The 21,372-nt window shown below is 50.5% G+C and overlaps 5 protein-coding genes across 5 annotated transcripts; 2 read left to right on the top strand and 3 right to left on the bottom strand.

Moving 5' to 3' along the window:
- Window positions 1–2,582: 2,582 nt before the first annotated feature.
- On the bottom strand, window positions 2,583–5,606 carry CTRU02_201555 (centromere kinetochore protein; the record flags this gene model as incomplete). Its single annotated transcript, XM_036729022.2, has 9 exons — window positions 2,583–3,115; window positions 3,187–3,389; window positions 3,441–3,560; window positions 3,613–4,153; window positions 4,201–4,573; window positions 4,623–4,780; window positions 4,831–5,013; window positions 5,067–5,385; window positions 5,439–5,606. The coding sequence occupies 9 exons, from the start codon at window positions 5,604–5,606 to the stop codon at window positions 2,583–2,585; spliced, it is 2,598 nt and encodes an 865-aa protein (XP_036579173.2).
- A 1,612-nt stretch (window positions 5,607–7,218) lies between these two features.
- Window positions 7,219–10,498, top strand: CTRU02_201554 (zinc metalloprotease; the record flags this gene model as incomplete). Its single annotated transcript, XM_036729021.1, has 3 exons — window positions 7,219–7,979; window positions 8,033–10,247; window positions 10,310–10,498. 3 exons carry the CDS (start codon window positions 7,219–7,221, stop codon window positions 10,496–10,498), a joined length of 3,165 nt encoding a protein of 1,054 aa, XP_036579172.1.
- A 514-nt stretch (window positions 10,499–11,012) lies between these two features.
- Window positions 11,013–12,711, bottom strand: CTRU02_201553 (Palmitoyltransferase PFA3; the record flags this gene model as incomplete). The annotated part of the gene is made up of 2 exons (XM_036729020.1): window positions 11,013–12,442; window positions 12,528–12,711. 2 exons carry the CDS (start codon window positions 12,709–12,711, stop codon window positions 11,013–11,015), a joined length of 1,614 nt encoding a protein of 537 aa, XP_036579171.1.
- Window positions 12,712–13,571: 860 nt separating this feature from the next.
- Window positions 13,572–15,656, bottom strand: CTRU02_201552 (DNA repair protein; the record flags this gene model as incomplete). Its single annotated transcript, XM_036729019.1, has 3 exons — window positions 13,572–15,302; window positions 15,355–15,382; window positions 15,439–15,656. The coding sequence occupies 3 exons, from the start codon at window positions 15,654–15,656 to the stop codon at window positions 13,572–13,574; spliced, it is 1,977 nt and encodes a 658-aa protein (XP_036579170.1).
- Window positions 15,657–17,315: 1,659 nt separating this feature from the next.
- CTRU02_201551 (DNA repair protein rad16) lies at window positions 17,316–20,679 on the top strand (the record flags this gene model as incomplete). The annotated part of the gene is made up of 3 exons (XM_036729018.1): window positions 17,316–17,379; window positions 17,489–20,387; window positions 20,451–20,679. The coding sequence occupies 3 exons, from the start codon at window positions 17,316–17,318 to the stop codon at window positions 20,677–20,679; spliced, it is 3,192 nt and encodes a 1,063-aa protein (XP_036579169.1).
- Window positions 20,680–21,372: the final 693 nt, after the last annotated feature.

Genomic DNA, 21,372 nt, shown 5'->3' with positions numbered 1-21,372 from the left:
CAGTAACACGACCCCCAGGCTACGTAGCTAGCTTAGCTGTCTGCGGATGGCGAGGAGGCAGGTAAACACTAGACGTTAGCCAAGGACGGGTTCCGAGGCGGCCTGTTCCGTTTGCGAATACGCCAGAGGTTGCACCTTGTCGCCAAGACATGAGAGAAGGTAGCATGGGATCGATCGCGATCAGATAACCATCAGTCATATTTTCTCCAAATGACTGACTGGCTGGCTCCAGGGGCATAGAGAGAGAGTGTGTGTGTGTGTGAGAAATGTGGACTGAGAGAAAGGGGGGGCTCCATACTAATATTAAAGTTTTGGGGGCGGATGTACTACGTAGAGTGTTGTTATGGAACTGGAGACCTTTTAGACGGGGGGAAGGAAGGATTAAGGCAACGACGCCGGCGGACTGGAGTTTATCTGAGCCGGACGTATTGTCCCGTGCTTGCAGCCGCGTGGTTGCTATCTAGCCGGCACCACCATCTTTTTTGACATGGTCTAGATTGGGTTTGCAGCTTTTTGCAAGCTGTTCCTGGCTTGTGGAAGGATGGGCAGCCAAGGCAAGTTGAACACATCGTAAATAATACCATGCCTCCCAGCGAGGAATGGGAACTGGGGGGGTTGGAATCTTGCTTCTGACTGGGTTGGTGACTCAATTTCCGTGCTGAGCCGGGGGTGGTCGATTACACTAGATAAACAGGCTGTCTCACATTTCGACAAGTTTCTCCAGTTTGGAGGAGCGGGGGGAAAATCGCACAATCTTATTGCGTTGGCAAGGGGGGTGTTGAAGGGTGACGGTTGGTGATCTAATTCCTGGTTGTCTCGTGAAAAGGAGAAATGGGAATCCATGGACAATTGGCTACGGGACCATCGGCAGACAAGAGAGCTGTCAGGTAATTGGGAGGAGAAAGGGTGATGACGGAGGAGTAGTGATTGGCCAATTGCATAGGCGGCCCAAGTTGGAGCTTGTGCCCCTCTCAATCCCGTGCTGCCGTCTCATCCGGAGGAAGCTCCGAGTAGCAAAGCCGAGAATGCACTTCCGATGCAGAGACCGGATGCGAGGATGGGGAATTGGTTTCAACTGGGGCTGGATGGGTAGGTAGAATTAGTTGGTATTCATAAAATCCCCCCTAGTCTCACCCAGAGTCTGCCTTGCTTACTTAGGAGGGGGAAAAAAAATACGGACTTGCCGGAAGCAATATCACGTCAGATGGCGCAAGTATCGCGATGGCAGGATACGTTTCAATTCCTGGATGTATACACATGACTGGACTGAGAAATCATGACGAGCGAGTCCGAGAGAACTTAATTCTTGGACAAGACGCACAATGGAATGCGAGGTGACGGTGCGGGGCCGGCAGAATGACGGACGGCACACAGGGGAGGGGCGTGCGTTGGTGTGTTCGGTGGGGTAGGGATGTTGACGGACAGGAGATCAGCAGCAGCAGCAGCAGCAGCAGCATCACGATTGGCACACGCCATGCGTGGAACATCCGGTCCATTCAACTTTCCTGGGCTTTTCCCCTTGAACTTGGGCGTATTGGGCAGAGAAAAAGACCCTCATTAGCATTACATAAGAATAGGCAGCAAAAAAACAAGGTTGACGTGTAAAATTTTGATTGCAAAGTTTCGAGCTAAGGGGCATCCGCTCCGGTGGTAATGGAGGATAGATAGATGGTGTGATGGAACCTGCTGCTAAATTGCGTAGTTCTTTGAGTAACGAGGAAGTAGGGTACCACCGATGGATTCAAAAAAGTAATTTTATGCAATTTTCCTTCTCGATTCCAATTCTTTCGCATTCCGTGGGACGAAGATGTAATATGTCGTTGCAATGAGTGTACGAGAGATGTTCTGGACCGCGATCTATGAAAATTTTTCAGAATCAGTAAGGCGGGGGGTTGTATTTTCAAAGTGATATCTGACAAAGTCACATCTGGCTCCAGGTTCTCGGGCGTTCGATGGTCTATAGCCAGGGTCGATATTGGGGAGATGAGATAAATTAGATGGCATGCTGTTGGCTCAAGGTAGAACTGAAATAAAACTATGAGGTGGCATTTTGGGGAGAAAAAAAAAAAAAAGGTACCTGTAAGGAGAGTCTGCTGGCAAAAGAAAAAGTTCTCCCAGGTTTTGGGGTAGGGTGGGGATTGAGGTGGAAGGTGCCGAGGTTGACAGGGATTTGTGTCGCGCGTTGGAGAATGTGGGGAGGGCGTGTGTGTGGGGAAGAAACAAGAGACATGAGTGAGCAGGGGGTGCAGAGGATGGGGTGTCTGTTTCCAAAGTCTTGGGCGTGCTACTAAAAGTATGAGCATACCGTTTTGGGTTGGATTGAAATCGGTTACGGGCGCCAGAAAAAAGGGAAAAGGAGTGGCAAAAAAACGTTTCGATATTCGAGTGGAACGGTTGGATGCACGTAACAATCAAGGAATATTTACATCAGAAATGCTAGAATTCATCCGCTCATCCAAAGGTGGGAACGTTGCCCTTGCCAATCACTGACCTTAATCACTAAACCTCCATGTCAACACTCCTTGAACTCGCCGGGACTTGCGCCTGACCGCCCGGGCCCTCCGGCAAACCCGTCCGGTCCCCTAGGCGAGCACAGGGTTTGGGTTCTCGCGAATCGCTCGGATGGTCTCCCTCATCCGCGGGTTAGCGTCGAAACTAGCCTCTATAAGGTCGACCACCTCGTCTGCTGAAAAGTACAGGCTGAGCTCGCTGTCGCACCAGAGGTACTTGACTTCGTTGAGGTTTGACTGGAGCACCTCGCTCAGATACTTGAGCCGGAGCCACGTGGCGGCGTACTGTGCTGTTGTGGGAATCTCGTCCTTGGCGCCGGACATCTCCGTTGCTGTCGTCCGTGAGGGGAGGAAAAGGTCGTCCAGTTCTGTGACCTTCGAGATGAGCTGCGCGATCCTGTACGCATCCTCTTGTCCAATTGAAGACGAGTCCATCACGTCGCCGATGATCTTGGACGAGATGGCATCTGCAACAGACCCCACGGCCTGGTACCAAACCGAGCGCGCGAGAATCGATTCCCATGTCACTGCCAGGGACCTGACCCGCGCTACTGCAGAGTCCACGCAACTGTCCAGTTCGTCCTGTTGCATCAGACTCTGATCGCCTGTGCGTCCCCGTTAGCTCCGCGTTACAAGCTACAGCGACCGAATATCAGCCTAGGCTACTGCTACTTACCTCCTAGTAGGTCTCTAAGGACCGTTTTCTGCACCCCAAGCTCGTTGGTGTACGCACGTGTAGCAAAGTTCTGCATGCTTTTAATGTCGTTGTCTATGCGCAGCATGTTTTGTGCACGCGTGGTGAGGTCTGTGCGCGACTTCCACGTTAATGCTAGGTCTGCTAGCCTTTCAGCCAGATACATGGCATCGTTGTAGAGAAACCTGAGTACTGTCAGCGGCGAAAGGACGGTTGGTAAGGCTGCTGGTCCTTACATATTCCCGCCGATATCCAGCGCATAGTAGTGTGGCGAGACAGCCCTGAACATCGCCAACGCGAACGTTGGTAAACTGAAGAGACCTGGCGCCGCGGCTGCAACAGGACTGCTCTCGTATCTAGAATTTGTTAGCTCGAGAGTCGTCGCCATGAGTACGAAGGACTGCTTACTCTGGCAGGGTCAGAGCTGCGCCATCCTCCAATATGGCCAGTATAAGCTCCAGCACTGGCTCTGGCATGGATGAGATGTGATATGTCTCTTTGAGAACCATCTCCCTGCTTTCGTCTTGCGCAGAGGTTGCAGCCTTTCCCTTCTTTGCAAGAAGCTTCTGCGGTTGCGGTTTAGGCTCTGGCTCCTGTGCCTGCTCTGTCGTCTCTTCATCCCCCCAACCCCAGGCATCGGCGGCATCATCTTCATCTGCTGCTTTTGGTTCCGCCTCTTGTGACTGTTTCGGCTCCTTCACTTGCCTCTCTGCATCTTGATCATCGTCATCCCACCCCCAGGCATCTACACCTTCGTCCTCCTCTTGGCTTTGCGGCGTGGTGTCCTTGGGTCCAGCAGACTCATCCTCATCCTCAACTCCCCATGCAGCGCCCCAATCATCATCTGTCGCAGTCCCAGCAGCTGCATTATTCGCCGTCAACTCCTTGCCCTCAGAGCGAGACACCATTTGCTTTTCTACTTTCTCGACTTGCTTAGATGCCCCCAGGCCTGGAACATGTCAGTAAAAGAAAACGAACAGGATGCTATAAACAAACCGTTTGAGAGCTGATTCCGGACAGAGTCGAGCGCTGTTTCTCTACACTTAGCGAGCCATATCGAAGGTGCACTGCCCACCCATTCTTTCAGCTCCGTAAAGCCTGTGAAGCCGTTTGTCTCTAAAACATCACAAAAGCCTCTAGCGGACTGAATGATGGTCTGGAAACGGTCGATGTCCTTCAAGTTCGAGGGAACAGCCCCATCTAGCCATCCCCCAATAAGTTTTGGAACCAGATCGCTCATCATGATCGGGCTAAAGAACATCAAGAGATCGTGAGTTAGTCTCTGAGCTAGGAACTCAATCAATTTCTGGAGATCCGTAAAAAGCTCGTCTACTGATCGGCCAGCCTCGCCGTGTAACTCGGCAACGTTCTGTGAAGTGGTTAGAACGTCGGAGATAACCCTGTAGCTGAACACTTACTTCGCTTGTGCGAATCGATGGCAGGGAATCAGCTTCCACGTCCATCCTCGGAGAGACGATGGCTTTGTCAACATCCTGCCACAGTTGCGACATCCTGTCTTCAACCTCCTTGTAGGCTTGAAGGCCAATTATGGCTTCCGATAGGGTCATCTGCTCGCCTTGTTTACGTTAGGCAACAGCTTTCACAATTGAGGCATAAGCCACCCACCATCCAGGCTCTCGTAGACAGAAAGAGAACCTGCTTGCATATCCGTATGAACAAGAGACGCCCAAACGTGGTCGAATACATCATGAACATTCGACTTTAGTTCGAAAGCGCGCAGATCGAGAAGCCTCATTACTCGACAAGTTTTCTTGTTTATAGGTACTGCATCCAACTCCGTCCACGATTCTGTCCGCTGTCAGTTCAGGCCCACATTCGCAATGATGCAAGTTTCGTTATACTTTCAAGCCATCGCAGGGAGTCGATGATGCGCCGCTCATTCATCGCTTGTTCGACCTCGCCCAGAAGTTCATTGACATGTTGGACACCCCTCAAAGCCTCGTGTAGCTGTTGGGTGTACAACACCTCCCTCTCAAGGAAATGTATGTGATCCTCGGCATCTTTTATCGCCTTCCCAGAAACTTGAGGGGTTTCTGATTGCCGCACAATATCATCTGCCAACCTCTTAGATCGCAAAATGTCTTCTTGTAGTGTTTTGGCATTGTTCACCCAAGAATTGACGTCGCCCTTCGTTTCCTCGTTTATTGTATGGATTTCGGACTAGTCACGCGTCAGTATACAGCAAAATCTATTCAGAGAACAGTCATAAGTACCTCTAAGTCACCTTTCGCCTTCTCCAGTGCTTCGATTGCTGGTGACAGATCAGAAGATGATAGTGACAAAGAAGACACCTGCTCATCAGGAAAGCTGCCCTCGAGAGCGAAAGCAACAATGGCTTCTCCGATTTGTGCTGGGGCTTTCAACTCTGTCGTAGTAGCCATTTCTTCGGTTGGAAATTGTGCGCAAACAGTTGGAGTAGCTCCTCGGAGCTTGACGATCGTGGGGCAAGGTCGGTATGATCGTGCCAGAGCTCGGAAGGTTTAGGGAATGGTTGGGCGTGTATTGAGGTTGTCTGTTGAAAATGAGCTTTCGAAGGCTTGCGCTACGTAGCGGATGCGACAACAGCAACGGTAAGCGGGTTCTGCCTTGTCGTGGTGATGCCACAATAACCCAGCTACGAACTACAAGCAATTATGACAGCGATTGCATAGCTGTCCCAAATGTACCTGGACCAACCCACGTCACAATCCGTGTCTCTGGTGGTACGTACTGACTCAGCCGATCCGATGTTAAGCCGAGAGATTGGCGCCAGATAAGATAAGGCCTGGCGTCAAAGGGCCAATCGGAGGCTAGTCATCCGCTGTGTAAAAAAATAAAATAAAAAAGAACTCCACAGTCTCTTTGCCCTGGTCTTTTGGAGGGGTAGTTCGGCGGGTGCTGTCATTGTACCAACGACAACGTCTCTGTCATTCCCATGCCCCGCGACAACGCATCAAGTTGTGGTACATAGCAGGCGAAACCCTTCCAAGTTCCTCAAGTCTGCCAGGTTTCGAGAAACCACTTCAGGTTCCCAACCCTCAGCACACCGACGCACGGCGATACTTACCACAGTTGACACAAACAAAGTGGAGAGCGGTTAGGCAACCGCTACTTCTTGTGCTATCACGGGCTGGCCAGTGTTTTTGGGGAGGCCTCATTGGTTTTCTTTCTCTCAATCAATAAGGCTGGGCTGCCGTCTCTCCGTAAGGTAAGCTGTTGCACTTTCAAAGCGTCTTATCATGTCAGCCCTCTTAGGCATCTCTCTTATTTCAAAAATCCCGATTGGCTATTCTTGCCGTCACACAATCCCCCCGCCTTTGAGACTCTTGGTCACGATGGCGCCTTCATTGAAGCCGCCCACGTCTGGCCTCATTGAGCATTACATTTTTCTATGTGTTAGATTAATTATCCCGGGGTATCTATCTTGAGAGATCCCTAATATTATGCCGACTCTAGGGGCTAGTCAAGTGGCTTATGCTCTTGCAGCAGCCCTGCTAGCATTATGTCTGTTCAACAACTACTACGAACATCGCTATAATCCGTTAGTACTGTGGCGAGGTTGTGTCATTACATGAACTTCAGTTCCTTTTCAGTTCCTACAATATTCTTTTAATCATAAAGCCTCGTTCGTTGGTGTCTTACAAGTATCACACCCACCCGCCCATATTCTTGTCCAGATAAAATCCTTCACCGACGGATATTTATGACCCTGTATCGCTTGGAGAATGGGCTACTTTCACTGTCATCGGGCTAGTCGACAATTTTTGACCTGTTTTTCCGATCCATCGTTCTGTCTTTTTAAATTGCTACCTCTTGAGGTTGCTTGTCTGCGACCTTGCTCAAGTCCCCCCCTCCCGACGCGCTGACTACCTTCCTCATTCACACGTTCCCCCGCCCCCAATCTCGTGGTCTTCTGTCTGCCAGCCCATAAATCGCCCCTGTTGATTATTTGGAGACGCTGACATTCTACTTGACAGACATCATCACACTCCGCTAGCAGCAAAGACAAGCACCATGTCTCCCGCAACCAAACCGCAGCCGCGGTTCCGCAAGATCCAAAGCTTCAAGACAGACTACGCTCCTTGTCAGATCAGTCAGTATGTCTCGGAAAGAAGTGGTATGCAAGTCATCGTTGCCGATCGCAAAGGGCCGAAGACCAATGGCTACTTTACCCTCGCAACTGAGATCTTTGATGATTCCGGTGCTCCTCACACTCTTGAACATTTGATTTTTATGGGCTCCAAAAACTATCGCTACAAGGGTCTTCTCGACAAACTAGCATCCCGAGCTTATTCAGGGACCAACGCCTGGACTGCGACAGACCATACAGCCTATACTTTGGAAAGCGCCGGCTGGGAAGGCTTCTCCCAGATTCTACCCGTGTATCTGGAGCACGTTATTTTGCCTATTCTGACTGATGAGGCATGCGTGACCGAGGTGCACCACATCGATGGCGAGGGCAACGATGCGGGAGTGGTCTATTCCGAAATGCAGGCTGTCCAGTTCAAAAGTGCCGAGATCATGGATCTTAAGGCTCGTCGGCTTCTGTATCCTGAAAATGTGGGCTTCCGGTATGAGACCGGCGGTATGACTGATGCGCTACGTGTTTTGACAAACGAACGCATTCGCCAGTTCCATCGGGACATGTACCAGCCTCGCAACCTGTGCGTTGTCATCATTGGTGAGGCGGATCATGATAATCTGTTGCAAATTCTTGATGAGTTCGAGGAGAGCATCAAAGATGATCTCCCACCGTTGGACTCGCCTTTTCAGAGGTAAGGAAAACTTGCTCAATGCTTGGGAAGTTGTGTACTGACATCGGCTCCAGGCCCTGGATCGACTCAGCGCAACCTCCAGCCCTCAAAGAGTCAATAATCACAACAGCCGAGTTTCCTGAAGAGGATGAGTCAGTAGGCGAGATCACCGTAGCTTTCTTCGGACCTAACTGTACCGATGTTGTGGCAACTTCTGCGCTCAACGTTCTCCTCACATATCTATGCGGATCCTCTGTATCAATACTTGAGAACGTCATTGTCGAGAGAGAGGAACTAGCCAGCTCGGTCTCATACTGGTGGGATGCAAGGCCCAACTCTGTGATCTGGTTCCAGCCCACCGGCGTGGAGACAGAGAAACTCGAATTTGTCGAGAAGAGACTGATCGACCTTCTGAAAGAGGTTGCGTCGAAGCCTCTGGATATGGAGTACTTGACATCTTGCATCCACCGCGAACGTCTCCAGGTTAAGTTCCAAGCTGAAGAATCAGAGAGCTTCTACTCCACAAACATCATTACAGATTACCTTTTTGGTAACCGCGATGGCTCGACTCTTAAGGACTTGAAGTCCTTGTCTGAGTATGAGATCCTGGAGAAGTGGACCGATGAGCAATGGAGAGACTTTCTGCGTAAATGGATCTCAGACGCCCCCCACGTTTCTATTCTGGGTAAGCCCTCGCATGAGCTCGCAAAGAAGCAAAAGGCGGATGAGGAGGCAAGACTGGCGAAAAGAAAGGAAGAGCTTGGCCCAGAAGGTCTGGCGAAGCTCAAGGAGCGCCTCGAAGCCGCCAAAGCCAAGAACGATGAGCCTATTCCTGCCTCAGTTGTAGATCAATGGCCCGTGCCCGGCACCGAATCAATTCACTTCATTGAATCAGACACGGCGAGAGCTGGAAAGGCAAGAAGTCTGGGTCTTCCTACCAACCCGGCACAGAAGATCATTGATGGTTCCAAGCAAGGGGAGGATCCTCTCTTCATTCAGTTCGAAAGCGTGCCCACCAACTTCGTTCATTTGACCGTTTACTTGGGTACTTCGCAAGTGCCACTTGAGCTCAAGCCTCTGGTACCCATCTTCAACGACAACTTCTTCAACACGCCTATCATGCGTAACGGGGAGAAAGTTAGTTTCGAGCAGGTCGTCATGGAACTGGAACAGGACACCATTAGCTACGGTCTTCGTTCTACGAGAGACTATGGTGACCCAGATGGCATTATGATACAGTTCCAGATCGAACCTGAAAAGTACTCCACTGTTATCAACTGGGTTCGGACCATGATGTTTGACAGCGTCTTCGATGTCCAGCGCCTCAAGGCAGGTGTGCAAAAACATTTGGCAGACATTCCCGAGATGAAGCGCGACGGCAGATCCATGGCCTCTGAGGTTGACATGTCCATCCACATGAAGAAGGAGTCGTACTCGGTCGCCAAACGTGCGCTTGTCCGCGCTATCTATCTCCGCCGACTGAAGAAGCTCATCGCGTCCGACCCGGAAAAGGTTCTTTCCTGGTTCGAGCAGCTGCGCAAGTCTCTTTTCACCTTCAACAACGTGCGCGTTCTGGTGACAGCTGACGTCTCCCGTCTGCCGGAGCCGATTGCCGCCTGGGACATTCTCAGCAAGACCCTCAAGCCTACTAACGAGCTGATCCCAATCACCAAACCACACACGCTTCTCACTGCTGATGGCAAGAACCCCGGCAATGTTGGCGCCGTAATTGTTCCCATGACCACCGCAGACAGCTCCTTCGGCGTCAGCACGGCCAAGGGCATTACCTCTTTCGAAGACCCGCGTCTGCCTGCGATTATGGTTGCCATTGGCTACCTTGAATCTGCTGAGGGGCCTCTCTGGAACTCTGTCCGAGGCCAAGGTCTGGCGTACGGCTCGTATTTTGGACGGGAGCTCGATGCAGGTACTATTCAGTACAAGATATACCGCTCACCGGACGCCAGCAAGGCATTTGCTGCCTCACGCGAGACTATCCGCAAGATTGCTGACGGCGAGACACCAATTGACCGGCATCTCAAGGAGGGTGCCATCAGCCAGGTTGTCGTGCAGTTTGCCGACGAGCAATCTACCATGGCCTCTGCCGCCGCGCAGAACTTTATGCTCGGCGTTGTGCGGAGCCTGCCGCTCGATTGGCACAAGAAGGTCATGCGCGACGTTCGTGATGTGACAAACGACCAAATCAAGGCTGTGCTAAAGGAACTCATTATGCCCCTATTTGAACCGAAGACAAGCAACATTGTCATCACTTGTGCCCCGATTCTTCAAGAGGTATGTTGCGCCTTTGTTTCGAGCATCTTATGGGTGACATAATACTGACGAACAACTTCTAGAATATTGACAAGGCCTTCAAGGAGATGGGATACAAGACTCAGGTGAAACCATTGGCCGACTTCCACGATGACTACGGCTTCAAGGGTGACGATGACGACATGGAACTGGACGAGGAGGATGATGACGAAGAAGATGATGACGACGACGAGGGTAGTGAAGGCGACTACAGTGACTCTGATTCTGAATGATATGTTCAAAGAGATAGATTAGAGGTTTCGAAAGATAGAGCTCGGGGTCCAAGGTGCTCTCACTACAAATATCGACATTATGATGCAAGCTAGTGAGCGTTTAATGAGCGTCCCTGCCAAGCATTAGTGATAAGAAGCGACCCCAGGTCCGGTTAAAGTAAGTAAAAATTTCTTGATATTCATAACGGCAAAGTTGCTACCGATTATCGTTCCTCTCTCAGTAGAGTATCGTGCCCACGAAGAGGACAAGAATCTAAAAATCGAACACTCCTCAACACCAATGAAATACAAATGTCGATATACACCTCAGATGATCCGTCCTTCGAGTTCCGAGTTTCTCCCCGCAATTAAATAAATCATACAAAAGTGCCTATACACTCTAACGACGCCGCAGCCATGCCCTCTTGGATCCGTTGAAACCTGCTGGCCAGAATATGCCTTGGATATCACTTTCAAACCACTATATCTTTCTCAAGCACGCTCCCTGTGATTTTTTAAGAACTGGCTTTTTAATTTAGTCCACGGTATCATCATTGGACGGCGAAGTCCTGAAAGACGGTGATGTAGGACTGTGCTTCTTCAGCAAGCCACTGGCACCGCTCCGACCCCAGCCACCGTTGGTGACGAGGTTCATGGCGCGGTGTTCCGCCGCAACAACGTCGTCCATGTCAAGGTCGCTGTCCGTCAACTCATCCTCGAGGGCCGTACCACGGGGACTGAGTTTGCGCATCGGCATCGACTCCTGGAACCCATCCGCGTAAAGGTTGGGGTCGCGGCCCAGAACACGGTCAGCTTTGGATGGCATCTTACGCCCATTGCTTCCGTTGGCGGCATTCGTGGGTGGAGGTGGTGAGGTTAGGTAGTGGCGGCCGGCGCCGTCGGGTTTTGTGGGTACAGGCTGCATAAAGGCAGGGGGTTCATCAGTGCCCCAGCCGGCGTTGATCTCACGAGCGCGCTGCTCCTCGCGCTCCCTGGCCAGACGCTCGCGTGCTGCAGTCCACTTAGGGCTGGGCTCCCACGACCAGCCGTCGCCAGTGGTGTTGCATATAGGAACAAACCATAACAAGGGCTTGGGACCAAAAAGGTGCAATAGATTCCGTTTCGCTCCGAGGTCGAAGGCGTTAGGAAGCTTTTCCGAGTCCTGTTCATCGAGGTATTCTTCGTAGCGCTTCTTCGCACGCTCTCGTTCCATTTCTTCGTATGATCGGTGCATCGGTCTTGACGCGCCCGGATGTCCGCGGTATTCCTCGCCTTCTTCGGGCCGAGTGATGCCGGGCAGAGCATTCGCATGGATATCGAGGAGTTGCTGACCGTAAGCGGGCAAGGGAATGCCCTCGCCGCTGTGCTGGGCGACAAACTGATTCTGCATCGACTTCTTAAGTGGTGACAGATAGCGCGTCTTTTCCAAGCATTCGATGGTCGTCTGGCCACGGCTTGCAAGCATTATATGCCATCCTGTGAATGCACCAACTACGATACCGATAATTCCAGACATCACGCTGAGAATGACGTTGTTAATAGGCATCAACGTTTCCTCAAAGGTGGTGTCGTTGATTATCTCCATGTATACCCAGCTTCCTGACACAAAGAAGCTGTAGAAGCAGAAGATTGTCGTGTAGATCAAAAACAACAGGAACGCCTTGTGATTCTTGAGCCCAATGCAAGTCGCCAGCCAGGGACAATGGTGATCCATCTTCAGAACACAGCGACGGCATGTAGAGCAGTGATGGGCACGGTCCGGTTTCCTTGCCTGGCACTTCTTGCAGAATCGTATTTCCCCATTGGACTTGACGGTGAATGAGGTGGCGGCCGGGGGCGCCTCGGTTGGTAACGTGCTGTAGCCATTATCGTTCGTCGTGCTACCGGGGTTCGTGAAAACGGCGGTTGTGTAAGACCAGTTGAGCAGGCAGTAGAGTAGAATAGCTATGGAGGACGATCCAGTTCCTAATGTCGCATGAGTTTCTCTTCTGACTGTCGTTACCGATGGAGCGCGGACGACGTCAGGGCCGACGTCATGAGTGAAACTTACCGAGCCAAGTGGCCTTTGAAGACTGGGACGGGATGGTGACATCCACCCAAACAGCCCAGGTTGTCAAGCTGTAGACGAAGGTTAGGGGAATGTAGGTCGCGAAAGTGCAGCAGCAGCGCTCCAGCTTTCGTGCCCAGCGACGAGACATATTTTCGGGCGACGATGGCGTACAGGCAAGATCCATCCAATTCACTCGAAGAGAGAGCAAAAAGGAAAAAAGATCATGGCGGTAGGGAAGAGGGATTCGAGCGATGCAAATGTTTGGTCGTGGCCCGTATTGCCGTGTTGCTTCAGCCTGGTTGGATAGTCAGGGGAAGTTCAGGCCAGCATGCAAGGAATCGTGTGGATACGACGAATGGGTACATGCAGTGTGTACGGAGTACCCATGGAGGGAACAGCGGCGGTGCATCTTACGCAGGGAGCTGAGGCTGAGCTGAGCTAGCCCCATTATATTGTAAGTGGATTTTCTGTGGCGGTGTCAGGGCCTTGCCAGCGGACTCAAGTTCCCAGCCGTTCCGGTGCCACAATCCGGGATACCAATGAACGAGACCGTCTCTTCAGGAGCGGATTTGATGCCAGAGCAATTTCGAGATGTAAAATCGCAAACTGAAAAAGAAAAAGAAAAAAACGAAAAAAGTGAAAAAAAAAAAAAAAAATGAAAAAAAAAAATGAAAAAAAAAGGGAGTTAACATCAAACTGAATACTGCAGCTGGGAATTTCATTAGTCACAGATTCTAGGAAATACCCAACTGCCATGTAACAAGGTAAAGATCAAACTAGGTCCTTCTAATAAGTATCTGAGGGAATCGCCATCTAATCATGTAGCCAGGCATCCCAAAACACCCACAACCTGACCGGGCCGCGTTTGAAATGCTCAATCTCTAGCACCATCGAGATAACAATATTGAGAGAGAACTCTGAAAATAGGGTCAAAGCATAGAGGCATCAGAGCTTTTACCATTTGAATGCTCACTCAGCTAATTTCATTGCTAAAATATCTCGCAAACTCATACGATCGCTCGTGAAGAAAATGATGGCCAGTGGTTAATCGGCAGAACCTTCGATAACCATGCCCACTGCATTCGGTACGCCAACCAAAACTTTGCCCCTTGGTACTGGAGCATTTTTGACCTTCATACAACCGAATACGTTGACCTCCTTGATGTTTGGACAGCTGCGGAACACGCAACCAACCACAAAGTCATCGACCTCCTCTAGAAAACTGATCTCAAGTTTAAGGAGGTCCGGGTAGCTATTCTCTTCCGAGAAGACATCCTCGAGAGCCTCTCGCGTGATATGTCGGCAACCGTGTACATTTAAGTCCTTGAGTTTACGCCCAGAGTGCTTCATCAAAGTACGGAAACCATTAGAACAGAGACCAATGTCGGACGGGTTTTCTCGGGGTTTATTGGAATCCACATGACGGCACTTCTCAAAATCGATCTTCTCGAGTGGCGGATTTTCCCAGTCGGTAAAAAGGTCGACGAAGCCAGCATCGGTCAGCCTGTCGCTGTCCCTAATTCGAAGCTTCTTCAAAGAGCGGCAAGAATTTTTGATAGCAGCAAGGACCTCATCGGTGGCGTCAAGAAAAAGTGGTAGGGAAAGTGTCTGCAGGTGTTCTCCGATGCTGAGAATTGTGGATGACATGACTTTGGAATCGATCCGATGTTGCAGGTGGAGGCCCAAATGCTTCAGGCTCTTTATTTTACCAATCTCTTCGATACCGATGTTGGTAACTTTTTGATTATGGTAAACTTTGAGGCGAGTGAGGTTAGGGCAGTTGGTTGGAAGCAAAGCCAATATCTCGTCTCCAAAATGCCTGTCTGTATAATACACCCGAATAGTGTTTAGGTGAGTACCCCTCTCCTTAATGAGCCTGGCCCACATGTCGTCGCTGAGAAGGTTGGCACCATGGAGATAGAAGGATTTGAGCTGCGTATCGCGATCCAGTAGGTAGTCCATAACCGAGTCCTTGAACTGGATCGCATTGCGAGACTTAAACTCCTTAAGCTTACTGGCAACCTGGAAAATGCTCATGTAGTCATCTGTAGTCAGCTTGGCGCCATCATAGATGTTGATGAAGGAGGTTGAGGGCTGAAGAAATAGCGCCAAAGTCTGGGGGTTGAGGAGTCGACGTTTGGAGAACAGCCGAGCAATTCTGTCCACAATATGGTCAGGGAGCTCACCCAAGCTATCGGCAAGGTCGACATTCTTGGCCAGCGTCTCAATACACAGTGTTGTCAACCTTTTCGCGCCGGTATGGTAGGTGCCGTCTAGAATGTTGCTTTGAACCTTACGACGTCCACCCCCTCCTGCGGGAGCCTTGCGAGGCTTCTTATTGGCATGCTTGTCGTCGGCGGCAGCATCTTTGCTGCATTTGGCGCAAAGAAGGCCGCCGTTAGGCCCAGGACGAGAATACGGTGTAACTGTAAAGCGCTTCTGGCAGATGTCACAGTTGTCAAACTGGCCAGGCATGGGCTGAGACATCTGTTCCAGCAAAGCTCGAGCGATGTCATCTTCATCTTCTGAATCCTCAGCGGCACGCTTTCGCTTCTTGAAGGCCTTGGAGGCCTTGATCTTGGCAATGGCCTGTTGCTCCTTCTTCTTGCGCTTAGCTTTCTCTGCTGCCGTCTCATTGCGGGAGTCAGGATTGGGCCCGGTCGATGGGCCGGCTTCTTCGTCATCTTCATCTTGCTGAGCTTGTTGGCTCTGTGCAGCAGCAGCACGGCGCCTGTCAGCATCACGACGGATCTGGTTTGCAGATATGTTATGGGACTATAAAAGTGCATTAGTGTTTGCAATGTATGAGTTTAGCTTGTGAACTCACAGCCAAATAATCAGTCAAGGCTGATTGACTAATAAAGAAGTTAGTACCCAGACACGTAGCTATCTATTTCTATCAATTACTCACGGTCCAGAGATGTGACGGGCCGGGCGATTATTGGCTGGGCCTTGGTTCTGCTGGGCTGGTTGGCCCTGATCAGGCGCCTGCGTTTGTTGTGCAGGCTGGGTTGAACTTTGTGTTGGAGTTTGGGCTGAAGGCTGGGCTTGGGCTTGAGCCTGACCTGGTGCCTGGGCTATTGCTTGAGATCTACTCTGAGCTCTCCGCGATGCTTGTGTTCGTGCCATTTTCAATGAATTTGTCGATCAGAAAAGGGGTCGCACTTTTTCCTGCTCTTAAGGGTTTAATAAGTTGACAAGCGCTGTAACCAGGAATCCTAGAAGGCTTCACTCCCAGCCCGCGTTTGGCTGACAGACCTTGCAGCGGGCAGTTCTGATGTTGGAAGGTCAGCATGTGCTGCAGCTTGATGTTGAATGGGATAACTCTATCCCGCCAGAGTGGCGAAGGTGTTGGCGGGAGATTTCACGCCACACAGCTATGTAAGAGTGGAAAGAACAAGACTGACCGCAAAATCTGAAAAGGATGACGGTGTGGAGATAGACTGAGAAGTTTTCCTCGTTCCTGTGTCTTAAAAAGAAATAAAACCCTTGCTACGGGGTCTAGCTTTGAGAGGAGGGAAATTTTTGCCAAAACTCATGATATTTCTTCGGGGGGCAAATGGGGAGGCGATAAAGAAGTGCCAGCTGAAGGGTGTTCTTCGCTCCCTAGCAGCGTCAAGCTCAATTGGACAGGGTGCCTTTGTGACGAGCTTGGCCCCACCTTTGTCCACACTGTAGATATGATCGCTAACCTGTGAGAACAGAAGAGCTGTAATAGTGTCAAGGTGAACGGAGGCCGTGCGACAAGCCAGACTGCTGGCTGGGGCCATGCGTAAACTAGGCAGCTGCCAGGGGGTTTAAATGAAGTGGGGTAAGCAAGTTAACGGGAAGGCGTGGGGCCAGAGCCACTGCACCGGAGACGTCGGGGTACGGGATCGATCGCCCCAAATCGGCCAGCTTCCACTGGAGATTCAGGAGCATGGAGATCGGGATACAATTCCACAGCTGGGAGCATCACCACCATTTCAACTGGGCTTAGATGAGCCGGTAATCACCATTAAGGGGGATACATCTTTTCAATAGGAACAGAAACAGAAATGGCCTGTTGCGTCACGTCATGTTTTCTTTTCTTTTTCTTTTTTTCTTTTTTTTGTAAAGGAAGCCAGGTAGAGTAGCTTTAGCTTGCTGCACTTCAATGTGCTAAAATGTTTGCAATCCACTCCCACTCAAAAGCAGGCTCTAAGGGACCAGCTAGGCCCCTTCCGAGGCAAGCTCTAGGCAGGCACACCTGCAGGAAGTGCCTTCCTCCCTTGACAAAGAGGTCATGTGACTTCGTGTAAAGAGCCCGTTTTTTGAGTGGTGGGCTCTTCACGCGTGTCAGATTTCCTCCCACTTTCCCCTTGCCATTGGCCTCTCAGCTTGAACCAAAAGGAGTAGCAGCAAGTGGCAAGACCAAACTCACCAATCTAATTTTCATTCATCACACATCCATCTCTTTCCCCTTTTCACATCACAAGGACGCTGTAACCAAAAACATAACTGCCGTCGGCCTTACTACGTTTTCATTTTCTCTCCTTTTTCCCTTTTCCCCCACTCCAAACTGTCGAACGGCAATTGTGTTCATCAGCCCAAGACCAGGGGACCTACATCGGCGATAAGCCTCTGAGATCGTTTGCCACACACTTGCCGAGCTTTGTCCCCCCATCCCAACTTTTTTTTGTCTACGCAGCAGCAAACTTTCACCTCTGCGCGAATAATAACAGTCGTGAAATTTCATTATTCATTCGCTTCTGAAGTCTTGATTTTGGTGGTAATTTCAAGACCAAAGGCATAACAATATCGATCAAAATGACTGGCCGTCGTGGTCGAGGTCGTCCTTCTCTTGCTGGGAGCTTGGCTTCCACCCGAGCAAGTGAGTACCTGTCATTCGTTCTTAGAGCACTCACAATCAATTATTTCAGATCACATATGTCAATTTAAGCAAATGAGCGAAATACAAGCAACTAACACAAGTTTCTCAGACTCCCCAAGCTCAGCCTCTACTCCCGCTGCTGCTGCACGCACTGGTCGTGTCACTAGATCTGCCTCGGCCAAGAATTTAACAGCAATTAAACAACCTGTGATCCAGTTGGACCAGCACCGGACTCCAGCAAAAGAAGGTCGTGGAAAGCCTGGTCAGGCTCCCTCACTCGCCAATGATTCGGTTTCCTCTGCTCCATCTGCTACGGCCTCTGCCGACTTCACCTCAGCCAGCGAGGATTCTACTCCAGCTACGAGCAACGTTGCGACACCCGCTCCATCTGTATCTACAGGCAATGGCTTGAGACGTACCGCCAGATCACGTCGATCAAACCCGCTGTTTGAGATCCAGCTTCCAACTGCCGCAGACCACTCTCGTGAGCGAGCCCTACGTCGAAGTGAATACTCACTGAAGCCGCAAACCAAACGCAAGCGCTTTGATGTCGGAGATAGCGATGACGAAGAAGAAGAGTACTCTGACACTTCTCCTGATGCTATTGTTGCCCGCCGCCTCCAAAATGAGGAAAATCGCAAGGGCACCACCGGCGTTTCTGATGTTGACCTCGCCATTCGTTTGCAACAAGAGGAATACGATGAGGCTGATTCTCTCATCGAGGCTCCTTCTGAAATACACCAGCAACGTGGTCGGCGTAGTTTAAGATCACTTACAGCATCAAACCCAGCCCAACCTTCTGCCAAAGATATTGTTGAGGCGGATACAGATGACGAGCCTCTCGCTGCGCGAGCCAGACGTGGTCGTGGTCGGTCTTCCAACATCAGTGCTCCAGCTCCAAAGCCGGCAGCAAAGCGACAAAAGGGTTCCATTGCCGATTCTGATGACGATGAGCTCGCCGGACCCATGGAAGTGGATGACATAGAAGACTTCGCTATACAAGATAGCGATTCTGAGGAGGAGATTGATGAGAACCCAAGAAGATCATCGACTAAGACGGTTAAGAAGGCTGTCCGACAATCCAGAGCTACTACCTCCGTCTCTGCTACCACTCATGCAGCGCTCCCAGATGACGATTCTGACGGGCTGTCCAGCCTTTCCAGCTATGTATCTGACGGCTCCGCTACGACCCCAGCCTCTGCGGATTCAAGCGAGTCGGATGGTGAGAACATGCAGAACGCTGTCGCTAGACAATCCCGCCTTCGTCGTGCTTATCAACATGGCTCCCGACGCCGTGGCAAGCTTGAGCGTAACAGACTTGAACATCATCACCCAGAGATCAAGACCATGTGGGAAGAGCTGAAAGCTTTGCCGCCTATTAGGCCCGAGAAAATAGCTCAGCCAGCACAGATTTCTCGTCAACTCAAGCCCTTCCAGCTCGAGGGAGTCGCATGGATGATTGCCATGGAGAAAACTGATTATAGAGGTGGCCTGCTCGGAGACGAGATGGGTCTTGGCAAGACCATTCAGGCGGTCTCATTGATCATGTCAGACTACCCCGCGAAGCTTCCGTCTCTCGTCTTGGTCCCCCCCGTCGCGTTGATGCAATGGCAATCGGAAATCGCAGCTTACACTGACGGCACTTTGAAAACTTTCGTATATCACGGCTCACTCAGCAAGACGAAGCAGATGACTCTTAAGGAGTTGAAGCAATTTGATGTCATTATGATGTCTTACAACAGTCTTGAGTCCATGTACCGCAAGCAAGAGAAGGGCTTTACTCGTAAAGATGGCATTCACAAGGAGGAGAGCCTTATCCACAAGATCGACTTCCATCGCGTCATCCTTGATGAAGCTCACAGCATCAAAGTACGAACTACCATGACAGCTAAAGCATGTTTCGCTCTCAAAACCGAATACAGATGGTGCTTAACTGGTACGCCTCTTCAAAACCGGATTGGCGAGTTCTTTTCCCTGCTTCGCTTCCTCGAAATCAAGCCATATGCGTCCTACTTGTGTAAACAGTGCCCCTGCGCTGGCTTGGAATGGAACCTGAACGACAGGCACCGCTGCAACACATGCGGACATGCTGGTATGCAACACGTTTCTGTGTTCAACCAAGAGCTTCTCAACCCAATTCAAAAATTTGGCAACTTCGGCAAGGGCCGCGAGGCGTTCCAAAAGCTTCGTCTCATGACCGACCGCATCATGCTCCGTCGCCTGAAGAAGGATCATACCAATTCCATGGAGCTTCCTGTGAAGGAAATCTATGTCAATCGACAGTTTTTCGGTGAAGTTGAGAACGACTTCGCCAACAGCATTATGACAAACGGTCAGCGCAAGTTCGAGACTTATGTTGCTCAGGGAGTGCTGCTTAATAATTATGCCAATATTTTTGGTCTTATTATGCAGATGCGTCAAGTTGCGGACCATCCTGATTTGATCCTGAAGAAGAATGCAGAGGGCGGTCAAAATACTCTTGTCTGTTGCATCTGTGACGAGCCTGCCGAGGACGCCATAAAAAGTCGCTGCAAGCATGATTTCTGCCGTGCTTGCGCTCGAAGCTATCTGATGCAGTCGGCAGAACCCGACTGCCCTCAGTGCCACATCGGCTTGGCCATTGACTTGGAGCAACCGGAGATTGAGCAGGACGAGGTCCAAGTCAAGAAGTCATCGATTATCAATCGGATCAAGATGGAGAATTGGACCTCCTCGTCCAAGATTGAACTTCTCGTCCACGAACTTCACAGACTTCGCTCTGACAACGCATCTCACAAGTCCATCATTTTTTCACAGTTCTCGTCTATGCTACAGCTGATTGAGTGGCGCCTTCGCCGCGCTGGCATTACCACTGTCATGTTGGATGGTAGTATGAACCCTGCGCAGCGCCAGGCTTCCATCAACCACTTCATGACGAAACCTGAGGTTGAATGCTTCCTCGTGTCTCTCAAGGCAGGTGGTGTTGCCCTGAACCTTACCGAGGCGTCCCGAGTTTTCATCGTTGACCCGTGAGTCTCTTATCCCCTTTTGAAAAGAAGAAGAAGACGCAACTAACTAGCATATCGCTACAGCTGGTGGAATCCTGCCGCAGAGTGGCAATCAGCCGATCGTTGCCATCGCATCGGTCAGACACGCCCTTGCACCATTACCCGCCTTTGTATCGAAGACTCTGTCGAGAGTCGCATGGTTCTGATTCAAGAAAAGAAAACCAATATGATTAACTCCACTGTCAATGCTGACGAGAAGGCCATGGAGTCACTGAGCCCGGAAGACATGCAATTCCTTTTCCGGGGCTCTTAGATTATTACTTGGCTGGTTTCTCAGTGGTTGTTCTTTTGGTAGGATCATACTATCATGGGTTTCTGGCGGCGTTTCAGGGGGGGATGGGTACATTGTATGGCTTTGACCAGCTTTCAGTGGAGTTGGTTTCCGTTATACCCCTTATAGCTCGACGGCATTGTGCCCGCGATTATGGATTGGCACTTCCATTCTTTGTATGAGTATTCACTTTTGCTTTTCCTCTTAGACTGAGCTTCACAGCAGGTAACTAGGTCTATATTGCTCAAGAAACAACCGGAAGACGGATCCAGTGATTACGGATGTAGCTTCTCTGACCTCTTGTTGGTAGCAACGTGAGTGACTGGTTGGTTTTGGTTCCACATCTTCAGGTGAACAAAACATGGCTGTAAGACTCCATTTCAATCAGTCGCCAAGCGTGGGACGCTGCAGCTCATATATATGGAACGAAGGGCCATGCCTCTCTCGGAACATGCAGACGAAACACTTAAATGACTAGTTAAGGCCTGAATTTAGGGCTGCTTCGCTCAATCGGGTACCATGACCCAGTATTATGGTCAGCTTTCGTCTACATGTGTAAGAAGGGGGGTGGTTGATGGCGAGTCATTCAACACCGTCGACGTTGTAATCACGTCCGTGTTGCATTTTGTCAGCCGCTACCTGGGCCTCTCACCACATCTGTTATCTCGCAGTAAC

This window comes from Colletotrichum truncatum (assembly GCF_014235925.2).
Source record: "Colletotrichum truncatum strain CMES1059 chromosome Unknown Contig_0001, whole genome shotgun sequence".
Classification (NCBI taxonomy): domain Eukaryota; kingdom Fungi; phylum Ascomycota; class Sordariomycetes; order Glomerellales; family Glomerellaceae; genus Colletotrichum; species Colletotrichum truncatum.
The sequence above is the reverse complement of the archived record's forward strand: the minus strand, read 5'-3'. Positions and strand labels throughout refer to the sequence as shown.